The following is an 18,497-nucleotide window of genomic DNA, read 5'->3' on the forward strand; positions in this document are numbered from 1 at the left end:
GGGCTGGGCAACCAACCGAGGGAAGAAGCTGTGGCGGCTTAAATGGTTCACTACTCTGAGTGTGCATGCAAGCTGCCCTGTGAGTGCTGATGGGCCCTGGTGACACAGGCCAGGGGTGGGGACACTCCAGAAGTCAGCCTTCGGGTCTGAATGTAGCTGGTCTTTTCGGGGGGGCTGTGGCGTCCCGCTGTGTCGGGGTCAAGTGAAAGTGTAAGTGTCTTTGGGGTCATTATCCCAAGTAAAGTGGAGTCCGAGGGACGGTGACAGCATGAGGTTCTGTGTGCCAGTGGCACTCAGTGTCCGGGGAGACGGTGGGCTGGGCTGTCACTTGGGTGACACTGTCTTAGCTGCTCCCGTGTCCCTGGGGTTCGTTGCTTGTTGTGTGGGTGACAGTCCCAGTGGTGGAGTCTGCCGATTCTTCAAGGCCATCAGAGGCGGGGACCCTGCGACCACGTGTCCAGAGGCGGGGGACAGCCCCCTGCCGACCCTGCCCTCGCACCCTCCTGGAGCCAGACTGCTTCTGGCCCGGCCAAAAAGTCTCCGCCACACACACTCCTCCCAGGCCCAGCCCCGATCCAGCCCGGACCCAGCCTGCTGGCTGTGCGTTCGCCGCACCCCTCCGTGGGCAGTCCCTGGCCTCTGCGGCCCCGCCGCTCTCCTCCTCCACCCCTCCCTAGTGTTCACCACAACGGGGCAGGGCTCTCGCCCCCCTCCCGACAGCGCCAGAACCCCTGGGCTGATCGCTCCGGGCACGCGACCGCCCTCAATCCCCGCCACCTGCCGGGGCGCCGGGCGGCACCGGCGTCTTCTTGAGGTTCTTCCGGGCCGGGGCTCGGCTCGCAGCGCCGTCGGCGGGGCCGTCGGGGCCATCGTCTGTGGATCTCGAGGCAGCCACCACCAGGGCGTTCACGGTGCCGAGCGCCCGCAGCAGGCCCGGGCCGCGGGGCGCGTGTGCGCGCGGGGCAGCGCGGGGCTCGCGGGGCTCGCGGCGCGCGGCGGGCGGCGGCGGCGACGGCGGCGGCAGCAGTGCGCGCAACGCGTCCAGCTCGGCCCGCAGCTCCGCCCGCAGCGCCTCGAGCCCCGCGCCCAGCTCGGTGCGCATGGCCGCCAGCCCCTCCTGCAGCCGCTGCTCGCTCACCTCCAGGACTCCCGCCGGGTAGGTGGCCCCGCCGCGTGGCTCCCCGCACACGGAGCACACGGAGCCGCCGCCGCGCGCCTCGCTCTTCGCGCTGGGCCCTTTGGCCTCCGCCTCCATCGCGTGCTCCGCCAAGCGCAGCAGCCGCGGCGCCGCCTTCTCCCGAAGCTGGCCTCGAAGTCGGGCCAGGCGGCCTGGGGCCCGCGCGTCCTCCGGGCCCGGCCCGTTGGGCTGCGCCGTGGGCTCCCGCCGGCGGCCAGCGCCGCGCCGCAGCGCCTCGCTCGCCGCGTACGCGCTGCGGGCCTGGACCCACTGGCGCCCGGGCTCCGCCGCCATCCGCGCCGCCGCCTCCACCGCTGCTACCGCGGGCTCGGGCCTGCTCGGGAGCCCCGGCCCGCAGCCTAGCGACCGCGGGCCCCTGGGACGGCGCTGGGAACGACTGAGGGCCCCGAGGGCGCGTGGGGGTGTGGGTTCGTCCCGGGGCCTGGGGAACCCTGGCAGGGCGGGCGTCTCTGGAGGCCCTGGGGTTCGCCGCTGGCAGGCAGGCGCCCGTGCACCGTCGGCGGGTCCCCTCCCAGCGGCCTAGGCCGAAGTGACACCCAGAGCCCAGAGCTCTGGGAAAGCAGCAGAAGATGGCCCAGGTCCTTGGGCCCCTGCACCTGCGTGGGAGACCCGGAAGAAACTCCTGGCTTCAGAGCGGCCCAGCTCCAGCTGTTACAGCCATTTGGGCCATGGAGCAATGCCCCCAGAGTCGGGGTAGGAGCTCGCCTCCATCAGGGCCAGGGGAAGGCTGGGGAGGTCGTCGGCCCCACAAGCCTCCTCACTGGCTCAGGGCCGTCTCCGTCCGTGTGGTCCGCTCACAGCTAGCTGCAAGGAACCCGATCATTCCTGCCAGGCACACAGCCGACACTGAGTGAGGCCTCTGGCGGTTCTGCCCATCTCACACTGTCCACCCAAGCCCCCCTCCCCCACAGCTCCCATGCGTAAAGTGCCTGTTTGCTCTCTGTCCACCAGCAGGGGCGCATCCCTGAGTCTAGGGCCGGGTCCCAGCAGAGCCAAGCGTTCAGTGGCGTCACACAGGCTGGATGTTGTGCGAAGGACCAAGTGGATGAATGGGTTTGGGATCCTGTATCCGTTTTGTAACAGGGGGCTGCAGGGTGGAGCTGGGTGGGACCGGCCTCCCCTGCGGGTTGCTGACTAACCCCCTGGTTCTCAGCCTGGGGTCGGGAGGCTCAGGCCCTGGTGGCTGGCCTGTCCCCGGAGGTCTGTTACCACTGCACCCCATCCGTTCTGACCGCAGTGCCTTTGGCAACAGTGTCTGTGCCCATCACAGCACCATAGGCAGTTGGCTGGAGGCGCCCTCTAGAGGGCAGAAGCCTCCTCGCCCCCTCACATACTCAGCGTGTTGTTCTCACTGCCCCCATCCCCCGGGGGGCTAGTTAGGACTTGGTGCTCTGGGGCCTGGGGCCTCCTGCAGCAGATGGTGGGGAGAGAGGGAGGGCCTGGGTGGGGTGGATCCAGGTGAGGCTGGGAGGGGACACAGCTGCTGGAACCTGCTGGAACCAGCAGAAGGCCAGTGTGGCGGGCTTATCGGGGTGTGGGGAGGGAGTAGGGGTGGTGGTGGGTCTAGGGGTGCTGTCAGCTCTGTTCCTGGGCAGCCACTCTGGAGAAGTCTGGGTTCCCTCGGGTTCATTCACTGCCTGCAACCTTTCAGGAAAGTGCAGAGGGAGTGCAAATTAATTCTGACTCCCGCTCGCTCTCCGTTCTGCTGAGTCACCTGTCTCCAGCTCCTGGCTCTTCTGATCCCTGGAGCCAGCCGGTGGCCCAGGGGCTCTGCCCTCTCTGGAGCCCAGTCTGCCCCCGTGAAATGAAGCGGCCCTGAGACCCCCAGGAGAGGGTGGATGGGAGAGGCAGCAGGGGCTTGGGCAGAGCAGGCTGCTGGCTCCATCGTCTGGCTGATTTGCTCCTACAGGGGCTGCAGGGGTGAGGGGTGGGTGGTGCCTGTGGACCCCAAAGCCACGAGTTGTGCAGGTGCAAGGGGGAGGGCGACCCTGAGGAAGGCTGCAGAGCTGTGAGGGTGAGCAGGTGCAGGTGGGCTTTGTGAGACGGGTGCCTGAGGGCAGGTGTGAGCTTGGCCAGTTGGAGGGGTGGCCTTGGGGCTGATCCTGGAGCCAAGGGTCCACGGTGGAGGCTGCGGCTCCCCAGCCTGGGCTTCTGCACATGGCCCTATCCTCTCCACTGGACTGGGCTGCTTGCCCGGGAACATTGGCTCCCAGCTTTGGCCTGGCCCAGTCCCAGCTGTTGTGGGAGTTTTGGGGAGTGAACTAGTGGATGGGAGCGCTCTCTCTCTCGCTCTAGCTCTCTCTCTCTCTCAAATAAAATAAACAACAAAAAAAATTTTTTGGTATAAAAGAACTCCAAACCCTTGATGTTGTTATCTGATCACCCAGTAATATATGATCGGGGCCCTCATCTCCCATTGTCCCCTAGGTGGCGCTGGTGCCCCTGGCCGGCCTGCAGCAGAGATGCTGTTGGCTCAGTCTGGCCAGACTGCCCCGCCCCCCCAGGGTCTCTTCTCCCCCCATTTTCCATCCACTGACCCCAGCGGGCCCCTTGGCTGTAAATTCCCACCTGACAGGGGGTTGAGCCGCCTCTCCCCACCTCTCTGAAGCCAGGAGCCAGGAGCTTCTTCCAGGTCTCCCACACGGGTACAGGGGCCCGAGGTCTTGGGCCATCTTCTACTGCTTTCCCGGGCCATAGCAGAGATCTGGATAGGAAGTGGAGCAGCCAGGATTTGAACTGGCGCCCATATGGGATGCTGGCACTGCAGATGGTGGCTTTACCCGCTATGCCACAGCGGGAGGCATCTGGGAGGGATACGCTCTTCCAAACAGTAGCCTCTCCAGGGTTCCCCCTCTCTTGCCTGCTGAGCCTGTCCCCCATGCCAAGACCCTCTGGGCGTAAACCTCACCCATTCCTCGGTGGAGGGACCAGGCAGGGGCATCTGTGCCGGGTTAGCTCCTGCTGTCAGACAAAGCCCCCGGCTTTGGGTCTGCCCCTCCGTGACACCCACTCACTCAGTGCTGAGTGTTCTGACCACTTCCTGCTCCGGGCCCATGCACCTCCTGTTCCTGCTGGGACATGTTGTGTGTGCACCCCTCCTGGAAGGGCCTTCTTGCCCCCTTGCTCCTTTGCCAAGCTGCCTTTGTGTCGTTCTACCTCTTGGTATGCGAGGCCCCTGGCCTCTGTCCCCTTTTGGACTGGGAGAGGGACCTCGTGTGTCCTCAACACCAAGCGCCCAGCACACAACGGGCATGCTATAAATCCTGGCCACCATCCGTGAGAAGATTGTGTAGGTATTCAGTAGGCACTCAGTAGCTGTTGGCTTCCTAACGGCTGCTGGGCTCATGTGGGTCCAGGCTCTGGGTGCTGGTTGTGCCTCCATATCCCCTGCCCGTCTACACCCCAACTGGGTGTTCATCAGGGGACACCAGAGTCCACAGCCAGCTCTGCAGCTCTGCCGGATCTGGCAGTCAGAGGGGTCAAGGAAGGGGACAGGAAGGAAAGGTGCACGTGGGGTCTGGGGAGGGCGCTGGAGAGGGGTGGGGGCACACGGGGAGTGGTGGCAGCACTGCAGCTCCTCCAGCCTCTTCTACTTTTCTTAGTTTTTTTAACTCAAGAGGCAGAGATGGAGCCTCCACCTGCGGTTCTGGCATCCCATAAGGATGCCAATTCAAGTCCCGGCTGCTCCACTTCTGATCCAGCTCCCTGCTAATGCACCTGGGAAAGCAGCAGTGGATGGCCCAAGTGCTTGGGTCCCTACACCCACATGGGAGACCTGTGGTTTTTTCTTTCTTTTTATTGTTAGGCTGCAACATACATGGTTTAATACAACAGAAAAACATTTAATTAAGTGAAAAGTAATAAACTGAACAATAAACAAATAAAACTCAGAACAAAATATTTTCCATTGGAAACATGTTAAGATGAATACGGGGCTTCGTTACCATCTCACTGCAATTTTCTTCTGTGTTACTAGCCTGCACACCCCATGTTTTCTGTAATCATGCAGATGTGAATGGGACTTCGAATGATTCAGTAAATGAAAAGTCCGTTTACTGCAGGGAATCACTTCACAAGGCAGCCAAACTGGGTTTAGAGAACAAAATTATTCACGAAATTCTCCACGTATTTAGGTTCATTTTAGAATCCATGAACCTTAAGCTGCTCCTCCTTGACTATGCCAGCCTCCAAGAGAAACTGGCAAATGTTTTTCCTTTGGTCACCTTGAAGCTGAATAACCTGGCTGCAACAGCCAGGGCTGGGCCAGGCTGAAGCCAGGAGCCAAGAGCTTCTTCCAGGTCTCCCATGTGGGTGTAGGGACCCAAGCGCTTGGGCCATCTTCCACTGCTTTTGCAGGTGCATCAGCAGGAGGTGGATGGGAAGTGGAGCATCCGGGACTCGAACCAGCGCCCATATGGGATGTCAGTGCTGTAGATGGAGGCTTAGCCTACTGTGCCACAGTGCCAGCCCCAGGATAAATTTTTCTAGATACCTGTGCTCTTGGTATCTTAAAATCCATACAAGCCATTGGGCCTTTTGGTAAATGTTTTCATAAGTTAATACATAGCAGTTCAAAATTCCTTGCTAAGTTTTCACTAAAAAATGTTACCAAAGATAAGAAATAATTCTAAGTCAACATACCAAAATTAGAATTTTTTTTTGACAGGCAGAGTGGACAGTGAGAGAGAGAGAGAGAGACAGAGAGAAAGGTCTTCCTTTTCTGTTGGTTCACCCCCCAATGGCCGCTGCGGCCGGTGCGCTGTGGCCGGCACACTGTGCCGATCCGAAGCCAGGAGCCAGGTGCTTCTCCTGGTCTCCCATGTGGGTGCAGGGCCCAAGCACTTGGGCCATCCTCCACTGCCCTCCCGGGCCATAGCAGAGAGCTGGACTGGAAGAGGAGCAACCGGGACAGAATCCGGCGCCCCAACCGGGACTAGAACCCGGGGTGCTGGTGCCGCAGGCGGAGGATTACCCTAGTGAGCCTCGGTGGCGGCCCAAAATTAGAATTTTTAAAAAATATTTATTTATTTGAAAGGTGAAATTACACATACAGAGACATCTTCCATCTGCTGGTTCAATTCAAGATGGCAGAACAGCAAGCACTGGGCCACACTGGAGACAGGAGGCAGGAGCTTCCTCCAGGCCTCCCACAGGGGTGGCAGGGGCCCAAACACTTGTGCTACTTTCCTCTGCTTTTCTGAGGCCATCAGAAGGGAGCTGGATCAGAAGTGGAGCAGCTGAGATATGGACCAGTGCCCATATAGGATGCCAGCATCACAGGTGGAGGCCTTACCCACTGTACCGCAATACCAGCCCTGAAATTAAAAAATTCCCAAGTAGAGCCAGCATCATGAGTTACATGGCAGTCTATCATACCTGCCTCCTGTATGAGTGCTTGTTTGAGTCCGGCCCACTCCACTTCTGATCCAGCACCCTGCTAATGTGCCAAGGATACCTGCCACCCATATGGGATTCTGGGCTGCAGGTGGAGGCTTAATCTTCTATGCCACAGCGTTAGCCCCAGTCAAATAACTTTTTTTTTTTTGACAGGCAGAGTGGATAGTGAGAGAGAGACAGAGAGAAAGGTCTTCCTTTTTGCCATTGTTTCACCCTCCAATGGCCGCTGTGGCCAGCGCATCTCGCTGATCCGAAGGCAGGAGCCAGGTGCTTCTCCTGGTCTCCCATGGGGTGCAGGGCCCAAGCACTTGGGCCATCCTCCACTGCACTCCCTGGCCACAGCAGAGAGCTGGCCTGGAAGAGGGGCAACTGGGATAGAATCCGGCGCCCTGACCGGGACTAGAACCCTGTGTGCCGGCGCCGCAAGGCGGAGGACTAGCCTGTTAAGCCACGGCGCCGGCCTTCATTTTCAACCATATTCTGAATGGCAGCTTTTTTAGAAATTTCCATTTGATTGACTCCTTCCCTCAAATTTCTAGGTATCTCTTTATGGTAAGTTTTTCTCCTTCTTTATTGTGGTTCAGTTATGGCCTGGCATTAGAAATGTTAATTGGGTCATTTGATAGAATCTTGAAAATGTCCAACCATAGTTTTTAATTTTCTAATTTCTTCTTCTTGTATTTGGTCTGACTGTATTATTTCTGGAACTTTGTCTTCTACTTCTGATATTTTTTCTTCTGTCTTATCTTTTCTATTGCCAAGTCTTTCCATTGCATTTTTAAATTTGATCCATGGAATTGTTCATTTCCAGTATTTCATTCTGGCTTTTTAAAATCTCAATTTCTTGGGAGTGCTTTTCATTTAGATCGTGAATTTGTTTCTGATTGCTTGTAAGTAATCTGACTGTTAACTTTTTGAATTCTGTTTCTGGCATATCCTTGATCTTTTCTTCTTCAGCCTCCATTATTGAAGAGTTGTATTGTTCCTTTGGGGAGTTCATATAGTCTTCTTTATTCTTTTTTTAAAAAAGATGTATTTTATTTATTTGAAAGAGTTACACAGAGAGGTAGAGACAGAGAGAGAGAGAGAGAGAGAGAGAGAGAGAGAGGTCTTCTATCCGCTGGCTCACTCCCCAGATGGCTGCAACGGCCGGAGCTGCGCTGATCTGAGGCCCGGAGCCAGGAGCTTCCCCTGGATCTCCCATGTGGGTGCAGGGGCCCAAGCACACTGCTATCCCAGGTCACAGCAGAGAGCTGGATGGGAAGAGAAGCAGCCGGGACTAGAACTGGTGCCCATATGGGATGCCGGCGCTTCAGGCCAGGGCGTTAACCCACTGCGCCACAGGGTGGGCCCCCTTCCTTATTCTTATTCAGGATTTTTCCTTCTTTGGCATTTCTGGTTGACTTGATCTTTGATTTGTGACTTTGTGCCTGTGGTGCGATTTCCCTCTTCTATGAGCTGCTATGTGTCTTTGTGTTGCAGGTGGAAGCACGCAGCCCTGCCTCCTGAGCCGTTTACTCTAGATCATGATGGATGTGCGTGCCAGGGCTTTGGTGCACTAAGCCCCGCCTACTGGAGACAGGCCCCCTTCTCACTAGTGTGTGAAAGGAGCTCAGGTTTTCACTGTTCAGGACTACTCCTTGTTGTACAGCTCGCGTGGTGATTGGTAAACCACTCTGCAATGTGATCCTTGTTCCCAGGTGGGGCGTTTGTGAGGTGGCCCCTGCAATTGATGGGCGTGTGCACAGGAGGCAAATGTGGCAGTCCCCTGCTTACACTTGAACATGTAAACAATCAGTATGGCTTCTCCCCTCCGGCTGTGGGTCCAGCTGAGGGGAGGGGGCAGACATAGATGGACCATGGCGTGCCCAACCTCTCGGCTTGTTCCCCTATACTTTCTCCTTCTTCCTGCTTGGAGCTTCAGTTGCCGTTTGGCAAGCTTCCTTGGCCTCTGCTATCTTCAGCTCCGTGGATGTGCGACCTCGGAATGGTTTGCTGGGGGTGGGGGGTGGGGGTGGTGCCAATCTCTCATTCAGTCTCTCCGCTGTGCCTATGCTCCCTTAAGATGGACTCGAGCAGTCTCTGGTGGACTCGTGGGCATCTCTGTGCAAACTGCATGATTCCGTCGCCAGCTTGTATCCCCACTGCTTCTTCACTACCTGTTCTTCCCCACGTGACTGGGAACGTCCTGCTGCTATACCACCATCTTGGTCCCTCTCCCAGCGTATTTTCACGCTCACCTCCTCTCAAAGGAGACCAACGCTTAGGCAGTAGCCCCGGGTGTACAGTTTATGTCCGTGCTGGCACAAGAACCACGTCAAGGATCCGCGCAGTCCTCGGTGTGAGCACAGACCCCACAGCAGTGACCTTCCCCAGGGAATCATGGAGCCCGGAACATGTGGAACCTCCTACAGTGACTGCTGAAAGTCCCAGCTGCAGGCTGCGCTCTCCCACGCGGACACATTGTTTTCACAGTCCTGGCACTCAAAGCTCACACAGTCATTAGCACCCAGCCCCCTTGTGAATGCTCCCAGCCAGTCTCAGACATCTCCTCTTGGCTGGTTGCTGGGCGCACAGACACAAGTCTGGTGCAGCTGTTATGTATGTCCAATATAGTGTTTTCCCTCTCTTGGCTAGTCACAGGGAGTGGGTGCCAGGTGGCTGGAGAGAGAAACCTTCCCCTCCTTTTTTCTCTAGATTGGCTGGTACTCTGCTCCCCACAGGGCTCCAAGCCAGACTTGTGCCAGGCTCTTCCCACGGCTCTGTTGCCAGTGGCTTGGGCTGCCGCCATGTGGTCTCACCTCTCTCCAAAGCTGGTGCTGAGGCACTGCTGGGGTCTTGAGTTGTGTGTGTCCACACCCTCCATGTAGATCCACAGTGTTCTCTGACTTGTGTGGAGTTTCTTCTGCCATTTTACTCCTAACTCTTCCCTGAAGTTGCACTCTCTTTTCTCTTTTAAGCTATCTTTCCCTAGACTAGAGCAGTGAGCTCCCTCCCTATTTCGCCATCTTGAAAATTTCCCACAGTACTTTTTGTCAATTGGATTGATTCTGACAAAGTAACTATAAAAATGGGCTTAGATATATTTTCTTTTTCTTTTTTTTTTTTTTTTGACAGGCAGAGTGGATAGTGAGAGAGAGAGAGAGACAGAGAGAAAGGTCTTCCTTTTTGCCGTTGGTTCACCCTCCAATGGCTGCTGCGGCTGGCGTATCGCGCTGATCCGAAGGCAGGAGCCAGGTGCTTCTCCTGGTCTCCCATGTGGGTGCAGGGCCCAAGGACTTGGGCCATCCTCCACTGCCTTCCCGGGCCATAGCAGAGAGCTGGCCTGGAAGAGGGGCAACCGGGATAGAATCCGGCGCCCCAACCGGGACTAGAACCCGGTGTGCTGGCGCTGCTAGGCGGAGGATTAGCCTGTTGAGCTACGGCGCCGGCTTAGATATATTTTCATAATTTTAGACAAGGGTCAATGTTTTGAGACATCAATTTTTTATCCTGCTTTTTATGTTTATCTTTATAAAATCATGTTTTTTTTTTTTTTTTGACAGGCAGAGTTAGAGAGTGTGAGAGAGAGACAGAGAGAAAGGTCTTCCTTCCATTTGTTCACCCTCCAAATGGCTGCTACAGCCGGTGCACAGCGCTGATCTGAAGCCAGGAGCCAGGTGCTTCTCCTGGTCTCCCATGTGGGTGCAGGACCCAAGCACTTGAGCCATCCTCCACTGCCCTCCCGGGCCACAGCAGAGAGCTGGACTGGAAGAGGAGCAACTGGGACAGAATCCGGCGCCCCGACTGGGACTAGAACCCAGAGTACTGGCGCCGCAGGCGGAGGATTAGCTTAGTGAGCCGCGGCGCCGGCCATAAAATCATGTTTTTATATGTACTTCCTTCTCCTTTCCTTTGGGCAATTTTGAGCCTTTGAAAGCATTTATTTGGTACCTATTTAATCCATTCACATTTTTAAAAAAGATTATTTTATTTATTTGAAAGACAGTTACAGGGCCGGCGCCGTGGCTTAACAGGCTAATCCTCCACCTAGCGGCGCCGGCACACAGAGTTCTAGTCCCGGTCGGGGCGCCGGATTCTATCCCGGTTGCCCCTCTTCCAGGCCAGTTCTCTGCTGTGGCCCGGGAAGGCAGCGGAGGATGGCCCAAGTCCCTGGGCCCTGCACCCCATGGGAGACCAGGAGAAGCACCTGGCTCCTGCCTTTGGATCAGCGCCATGTGCTGGCCACAGCACACCAGCCGTGGCGGCCATTGGAGGGTGAACCAATGGCAAAGGAAGACCTTTCTCTCTGTCTCTCTCTCTCTCACTGTCCACTCTGCCTGTAAAAAAAAAAAAAAGACAGTTACAGAGAGAGGTGGAGCCAGAGAGAGAGGTCTTTCATTCCACTGGTTCACTCCCTAAATGACCACAACAGCTATAACTGAGCTGATCCAAAGCCAGGACCAGGAACTTCTTCTGGGTCTCCCATATGGGTACAGGGGCCCAAGGAGTTAGGCCATCTTCTCCTGCTTTCTGAGGCACACTAGCAGGGAACTAGCAGGGTTGGAAGTGGCGCAGCTGGCACCACTAGAACTGGCACCTATATGGGATGCCACTGTTGCCGGCCGTAGCTTAACCTGCTGTACCACAATGCTGGCTCCAATATTGTTTTTTTTTTTTTTTGACAGGCAGAGTGGACAGTGAGAGAGAGAGAGACAGAGAGTAAGGTCTTCCTTTGCCGTTGGTTCACCCTCCAATGGCTGCTGCGGCCGGCGCACTGCGCTGATCCGAAGGCAGGAGCCAGGAGCTTCTCCTGGTCTCCCATGGGGTGCAGGGCCCAAGCACTTGGGCCATCCTCCACTGCACTCCCGGGCCACAGCAGAGAGCTGGCCTGGAAGAGGGGCAACCGGGACAGAATCCGGCGCCCTGACCGGGACTAGAACCCGGTGTGCTGGCGCCGCAAGGCGGAGGATTAGCCTAGTGAGTCGTGGCACCAGCCCCCAATATTGTTATGATTTATTTGAACCACCCTAATAGGAGTTTTCAGAAGATTCTTTGAGCCTTGCAGGTATAAATTGAGTGCAAGTAAGAATTAAAAAAAAAAAAGATTTATTTATTTATTTGGCACAGTGGGTTAAGCCTTAGTCTGCAGTGCCGGCATCCTGTACGGCACCTGGTTGAGTCCTGGCTGATTCATCTCCAATCCAGCTCCCTACTGATGTGCCTGGGATGGCAGCAGAAGATGGCCCAAGTAGCTAGGCTGCTACACCCACGTGGGAGACCTGGAAGAATCTCCTGGCTCCTGGCTTTGGTCCGTCACAGCTCTGGCTGTTGCAGCCATTTGCGGAGTGAACCAGTGAATGGAAGATATTTCTCTGTCTCTCTGTCTCTCTTCCTCTTTCTCTGTAACTCTGACTTTCAAATAAATAAATAAATAAATAAATAAATCTTTTAAAAATGTATTTTTGAAAGTCAGGGTTACAGAACGAGGGAGAAGAAGAGAGATCTTCCATCTACATATTCAGTTGTGTTGTTGCCATAGGGCCATGATATATGCAGTTTACAATGTTAAAATGAAGGTTCTGGGGCAATGATTGTGGTATACTGGGTTAAACTGCTTGTTGGAATGCGTCCGTTCACTGTCAAAGTCCATGGCTTGAGTCCTGCTACTCTGCTTCAGATCCAGTTCTTTGTTAATGTATCCTGCGAGGCAGTAGATGATAATTCATCTACTTGGGCCGCCACCGTCCATGAGGAAGACCTGGCTGGAGATCAGGTTCTAGGTTTTAGTTTGGCCCAATCTTGTGTGTTTGAGGTGTTTGGAGAATGAACCAGTGGATGTTCTCCCCCACCCCAAAGCTCTCAGTAGCCAGGGTTAGGAATAGATGAAACTAAATAAACAATTTTGGAATAAACGGAAATCTCTCTTATTGAGGGTCCATTTTACAAAAGAAAAATTTTAAAATATACTTTCTCAATGCCTATGTCGAGGATGAGGATGATTAAATTTCTTCCTATAGACTCCTGAATATCATGAAATTATAACAGTGTGCTTCACAAAGGTTATGGGAAATAGAATTGAGATTCAAGTGTAACTTTGGTGCTATAAATTTGGAAACCACACACACTCATATTAATAGATTTCTTTTTTTAATAGTTAAGACCTTTTTAAAAACAGACTTACTTATTTGAGTGGCAGAGTTACATAGAGAGGGAGAGACAGAGAGGTCTTCCCTCCACTGGTTCACTCCCTGATAGCCACAATGGCAGAAGCTGGGCCAATCTGAAGCCAGGAGCCAGGAGCTTCTTCCAGGTCTTGGACCATTTTCTGCTGCTTTCCAAGGCCATTAACAGACAGTTGGATCAGAAGAAGAGCTGCCAGGACCCAAAGCAGTGCCCATGTGGGATGCTGGCACCACAGACAGAGGCGTAACCCTAAGCCATAGCACCGCCCCATTAATAGATTCCTTAACATTGAGATTATCATTATTCCTGGAACAAATAGCATTCCTTCTCTCCTGTTCCTTTTTTCTATTATGTACTTCCCTTCATCTACCAGTAGATGTCAGCATTTCCTCAGATTCTGTTCCATTCGCTTTCCTCTCTGTGATTGTTTTCTTTAAGATAATTCATTTACTCTGATCACTGAAGTTCTGCTGCTTAGATCTCTCTGCTGAGCTAACAACAGAAACTTCAAACACAGTGTGTCCCAATCTCACTTCTTTTGATCATATGCTTTGTTTCTCCAATTTCAGCTTCCTGTGCCAGTGTCCATGCAGTCTCTCATGCACACACCATGGAATTAAACTCCACTTCCCCCCTGCACAACCAACTCATACTGAGTCTTTCTGTTCATTATTCTTGCTACTCTATACCTGATGGTGAGTGGTCATGTCTTGCTCTGATTTCTTCTCCTCCGATTCTCCCTCTGTGTCTTTCCGTTCTCCTTCCAGAGTGACTGTTAAAATGCAAATCTTCTTAAATAATTTTCACTTTTATATGATGTGTTTTAGGAAGTAAGAAACCCCCCTCCCTTTTAAAATACTTATTTGAAAGGCAGAATTAGAGAGAGGCAGAGGCAGAGAGACAGAGAGAGAGGTCTTCCATTCACTGGTTCACTCCCCAGAGGGATGCAGTGATGGGAGCTGCGCTGATCCGAAGTCAGGAGCCAGGAGCTTCTTCTGGGTCTTCACATGTGGGTGCAGGGGCCCAAGGACTTGGGCCATCTTCTACTGCTTTCTCAGGTACATTAACAGGGAACTGGAAGGGAAGTGCAGCAACTAGGACTTGAACAGATGCCCATATGGGATGCTGGCATCACAGGCAGTGACTTTATCCACTACACCACAATGCCATAACCCAAAATTTATTTTTGAAAACCTTGTTACCGTGATATACCTTTTTTTTAAACTTTTATTTAATAAATATAAATTTTGAAAATACTTCTTTTGGATTATAGCAGTTCTTCCCCCCATAACCACACTCCCACCTGCAAAACATCCCATCTCCTACTCCCTCTCCCATCCCATTCTTCATTTTTAATTATCTTTACATTCAGAAGATCAACTCTGTACTAAGTAAAGATTTCAACAGTTTTCACCTACACAGACACACAAAGTATAAAGTACAGTTTGAAGACTAGTTTTACTGTTAATTTTCATAGTATAACACATTAAGGACAGAGGTCCTACATGGGGAGTAGGTGCACAGTGACTCCCATTGTTGATTTAACAATTGACACTCTTATTTATGACGTCAGTAATCACCTGAGGCTCTTGTCATGAGCTGAAAGGCTATGGAAGCCTCTTGAGTTCACAAACCCTGACCTTATTTAGACAAGGCCATAATCAAAGTGGAAGTTCTCTCTTCCCTTCTGAGAAAGGTACCTCCTTTGATGGCCTGTTCTTTCCACTGGGATCTCACTCATAGAGATCTTTCATTTAGGTCATTTTTTGCTGCAGTGTCTTGGCTTTCCATGCCTGAAATACTCTCATGGGCTTTTTAGCCAGATCTGAATGCCTTAAGGGCTGATTCTGAGGGTAGAGTGCTGTTTAGGGCATTTGTTATTCTATGAGTCTGCTGTGTATCCCGCTTCCCATGTTGGGTCCTTCTCTCCTTTTTAATTCTATTAGTTAGTATTAGCAGACACTGGTCTTATTTATGTGATCCCTTTGACACTTAATCCTATCTTTATGATCAATTATGAATTTAAACTGATCACTTTTACTAGTAAGATGGCATTGGTGCATGCCAACTTAGTGGGATTTGGAGTTCCATGTCACGTTCCTAGCTCTACCATTGGGGTAAGTCCAGTGAGCATGTGCCGAACTGTACATCTCCTCCCTCTCTTATTCCCACTCTTATTTTTAAAAGGGATCAATTTTCAGTTAACTTTAAACACCTAAGAATAATTGTGTGTTAAAGAATTCAACCAATGGCTTTAAGTAGAACAAGAAAATACTAAAAAGAATAAAATAATAAGCTGTTCCTTGACAGTCAGGACAAGGGCTGATCAAGTCACTGTTTCTCATAGTGTCAGTTTCACTTCAACAGGTTTCCTTTAGGTGCTCAGTTAGTTGTCACAGATCAGGGAGAACATATGATATTTGTCCCATTGGGACTGGCTTATTTCACTCAGCATGTTTTCCAGATTCCTCCATTTTGTTGCAAATGACTGTGTAGTATTGCATAGAGTATATATCCCATAATTTCTTTATCCAGACTTCTGTTGAAGGGCATTTAGGTCTATTCCATGTCTTAGCTATTGTGAATTGAGCTGCAGTAAACATTGAGGTGCAGATAGCTCTTTTATTTGCCAATTTAATTTCCCTTCGGTAAATTCCGAGGAGTGGGATGGCTGGGTCGTGTGGTAGGGTTATATTCAGGTTTCTGAGGAATCTCTGAACTAACTTCCATAGTGGCTTTACCAGTTTACGTTCCCATCAACAGTGGGTTAGTGTCTCTTTTCCCCCACATCCTCGCCAGCATCTGTTATTGGTAGATTTCTGAATGTGAGCCATTCTCACCGGGGTGAGGTGAAACCTCATTGTGGTTTTGATTTGCATTTCCCTGATGGCTAGTGATCCTGAACATTTTTTCATGTGTCTGTTGGCCATTTGGATTTCCTCTTTTGAAAAATGTCTGTTTAAGTCCTTGGCCCCTCTATTAAGTAAGGTGGTTTTTTTTCTTTTTCTTTTTTTGTGGAGTTTCTTGATCTCTTTCTAGATTCTGGCTATTAATCCTTTATCAGTTGTGTAATTTGCAAATATTTTTTCCCATTCTGTTGGTTGCCTCTTCACTTTCCTGACTGTTTCTTTTGCAGTACAGAAACTTCTCAATTTGATGCAATCCCAGTTATTAATTTTGGCTTTGACTGCCTGTGCTCTGGGGTCTTTCCCAAGAAGTCTTTGCCAGTACCTATATCTTGCAGGGTTTCCCCAATGTTCTCAAATAATTTGATGATGTCAGTTGTAGATTTAGATCTTTAATCCATGTTGAGTGGATTTTTGTGTAAGATGTAAGGTAGGGGTCTTGCTTCATACTTCTGCATGTGGAAATTCAATTTTTTCAGCATCTTTTTTTGAATAGACTGTCCTTGCTCCAGGACTTGGTTTTAGCTCCTTGATCAAATATAAGTTATTTGTAGATATTTGGATTAATTTCTGGTGTTTCTGTTTTGTTCCATTGGTCTTATCCATCTGTTTCTATTGCAGTAGCATACTGTTTTGATTATAACTTTCTTGTAGTATGTCTTGAAATCTGGTATTGTGATGCCTCCAGCTTTGTTTTTGTTGCACAAGATTGCTTTAGCTATTCAAGGTCTCCTGTGTTTCCATATAAATTTTAGCATCATTTTTCCAGATCTGAGAAGAATGTCTTTGGTATTTTAATTGGTTTCAGATTGAATCTATAAATTACTTTTGGAAAAATGGAGATTTTGATGATATTGATTCTTCCAATCCATGAGCATGGAAGATTTTCCATTTTTTTGTATCTTCTCTTTCTTTCTTTAACATTTTGTAATTCTCATCATACAGACCTTTGAGATTCTTGGTTAAGTTCATTCCAAGGTATTTGATTTTTTTGTAGCTATTGTGAATGGGATGGATCTTAGAAGTTCTTTCTCAGCTGTGGATTTGTCCATCTATACAAAGGCTGTTGATTTTTGTGCATTGATTTTATATCCTGTTACTTTGCCAAACTTTTCTATGAATTCCAATAGTCTCTTAGTGGAGTCTTTTGGATTCCCTAAATAAAGAATCATATCATCTGCAAAGAGATGGTTTGACTTCTTCCTTCCCAATTTGTATCCCTTTAATTTCTTTTTCTTGGCTCTGGCTAAAACTTCCAGTACTATATTGAATAACAATGGTGAGAGTGGGTATCCCTGTCTGGTGCTGGATCTCAGAGGAAATGCTTCTAACTTTTCCCCATTCAATAGGATGTTGGCTGTGGGTTTTTCATATATTGCTTTGATTGTATTGAGGAATGTTCCTTCCATACCCAGTTTGCTTAGAGTTTTCATCAAGAAACGGTGTTGTATTTTATCGAATGCTTTCTCTGTGTCTATTGAGAGAATCATATGGTTTTTCTTCTGCAGTTTGTTAATGTGGTGTATCACATTGATTGATTTGCGAGCGTTGAACCATCCCTGCCTACCAGGCGTGAATCCCACTTGGTCTGGGTGAATAATCTTCCTGATGTGTTGTTGCATTCTATTGGCCAGAATTTTATTGGGGGTTTTTGCATCTATGTTCATCAGAGAGATTCTTCTATAATTCTCTTTCTCTGCTGCATCTTTTTCAGGTTTAGGAATTAATGTAGCTGGCACCATGGCTCAACAGGCTAATCCTCCACCTAGTGGTGCCAGCACACCGGGTTCTAGTCCCAGTCGGGGTGCTGGATTCTGTCCCGATTGCCCCTCTTCCAGGCCAGCTCTCTGCTGTGGCCCGGGAGTGCAGTGGAGGATGGCCCAAGTCCTTGGGCCCTGCACCCTATGGGAGACCAGGAGAAGCACCTGGCTCCTGGCTTCGGATCAGCACGGTGCACCGGCTGCAGCGTGCCAGCCACGGCAGCCATTGGAGGGTGAACCAACGGCAAAAGGAAGGCCTTTCTCTCTGTCTCTCTCTCTCGCTGTGCACTCTGCCTGTCAAAAAAAAAAAAAAAAGGAATTAATGTAATGCTGGCTTCATAGAAATAGTTTGGGAGGATTGATTCCCTCTCTTTCAATTGTTTTGACTTTCTATCTAATGGTGTAATCCCTAAAGGCTCACAACACCTGGATCAGGGCAACTTAAAGCCAGGAGTCTAGAACTCAACCTGAGTTTCCCATTTGAATGGAAAGATCCAGATATCGAAGCCACTCACCTGCTGACTCCAGTACGTGCCTTATCAGAAGTTAGAATCAGAAGTGAAGCTGAGCTACATCTACATGTTCAGACTGGAGTGTGGACATCACAAGTGTTAAGTACTGCACTAAAGACCTTTCCCCAAATCAACTAATTTTAAGCTTGGATCCATAGTATAAAGCTTGTTCACAACATGCCATTCCTTCCGTCTTATGGCCAACTGTGTTTCTATTGAGTGGCCCTGTATGACCTGTTCTTCATAACCAGGCAGCTTTCCCTATAATCTACAAACCTCTTTCATTCATCTGGATTAAATATGCCAGCTCTCTCTTAAAGTTCACTCGAGTTCTAAGAAGGTCAGAGACAATATCCAGTAATACACAATGGTCTCAGATTCCAAATCTCCGGAGATCAGTTGACAGCAATTTTTGGTTGGATACAATTCAAAGTGATATGGAGACCGACTGCTTCACATTAGCTGCCTACTCAGCAGCATTTTCTTTTGTGAACTTGCTTCTCCTTCTTACATTTTCTATTCCCCTCACTCTTTCTCTGGCATCAAATCCTAAATAAGC

General features: G+C 50.9%; 1 protein-coding gene across 1 annotated transcript in view; it reads right to left on the bottom strand.

Moving 5' to 3' along the window:
• Positions 1 to 763: 763 nt before the first annotated feature.
• LOC133752063 (protein FAM246C) overlaps positions 764 to 18,497 on the bottom strand; it is a 31,008-nt gene continuing 13,274 nt past the window's right edge. The window contains exons 2-3 of the mRNA XM_062182335.1: positions 1,960 to 2,023; positions 764 to 1,553 (exon numbers count right to left, since the gene is read on the bottom strand). Coding sequence (XP_062038319.1) covers positions 764 to 1,553; positions 1,960 to 2,023 — 854 coding nt within the window. The remainder of the gene's footprint in view (positions 1,554 to 1,959; positions 2,024 to 18,497) is intronic.

This window comes from Lepus europaeus, chromosome 23, assembly GCF_033115175.1.
Source record: "Lepus europaeus isolate LE1 chromosome 23, mLepTim1.pri, whole genome shotgun sequence".
Lineage (NCBI taxonomy): Eukaryota > Metazoa > Chordata > Mammalia > Lagomorpha > Leporidae > Lepus > Lepus europaeus.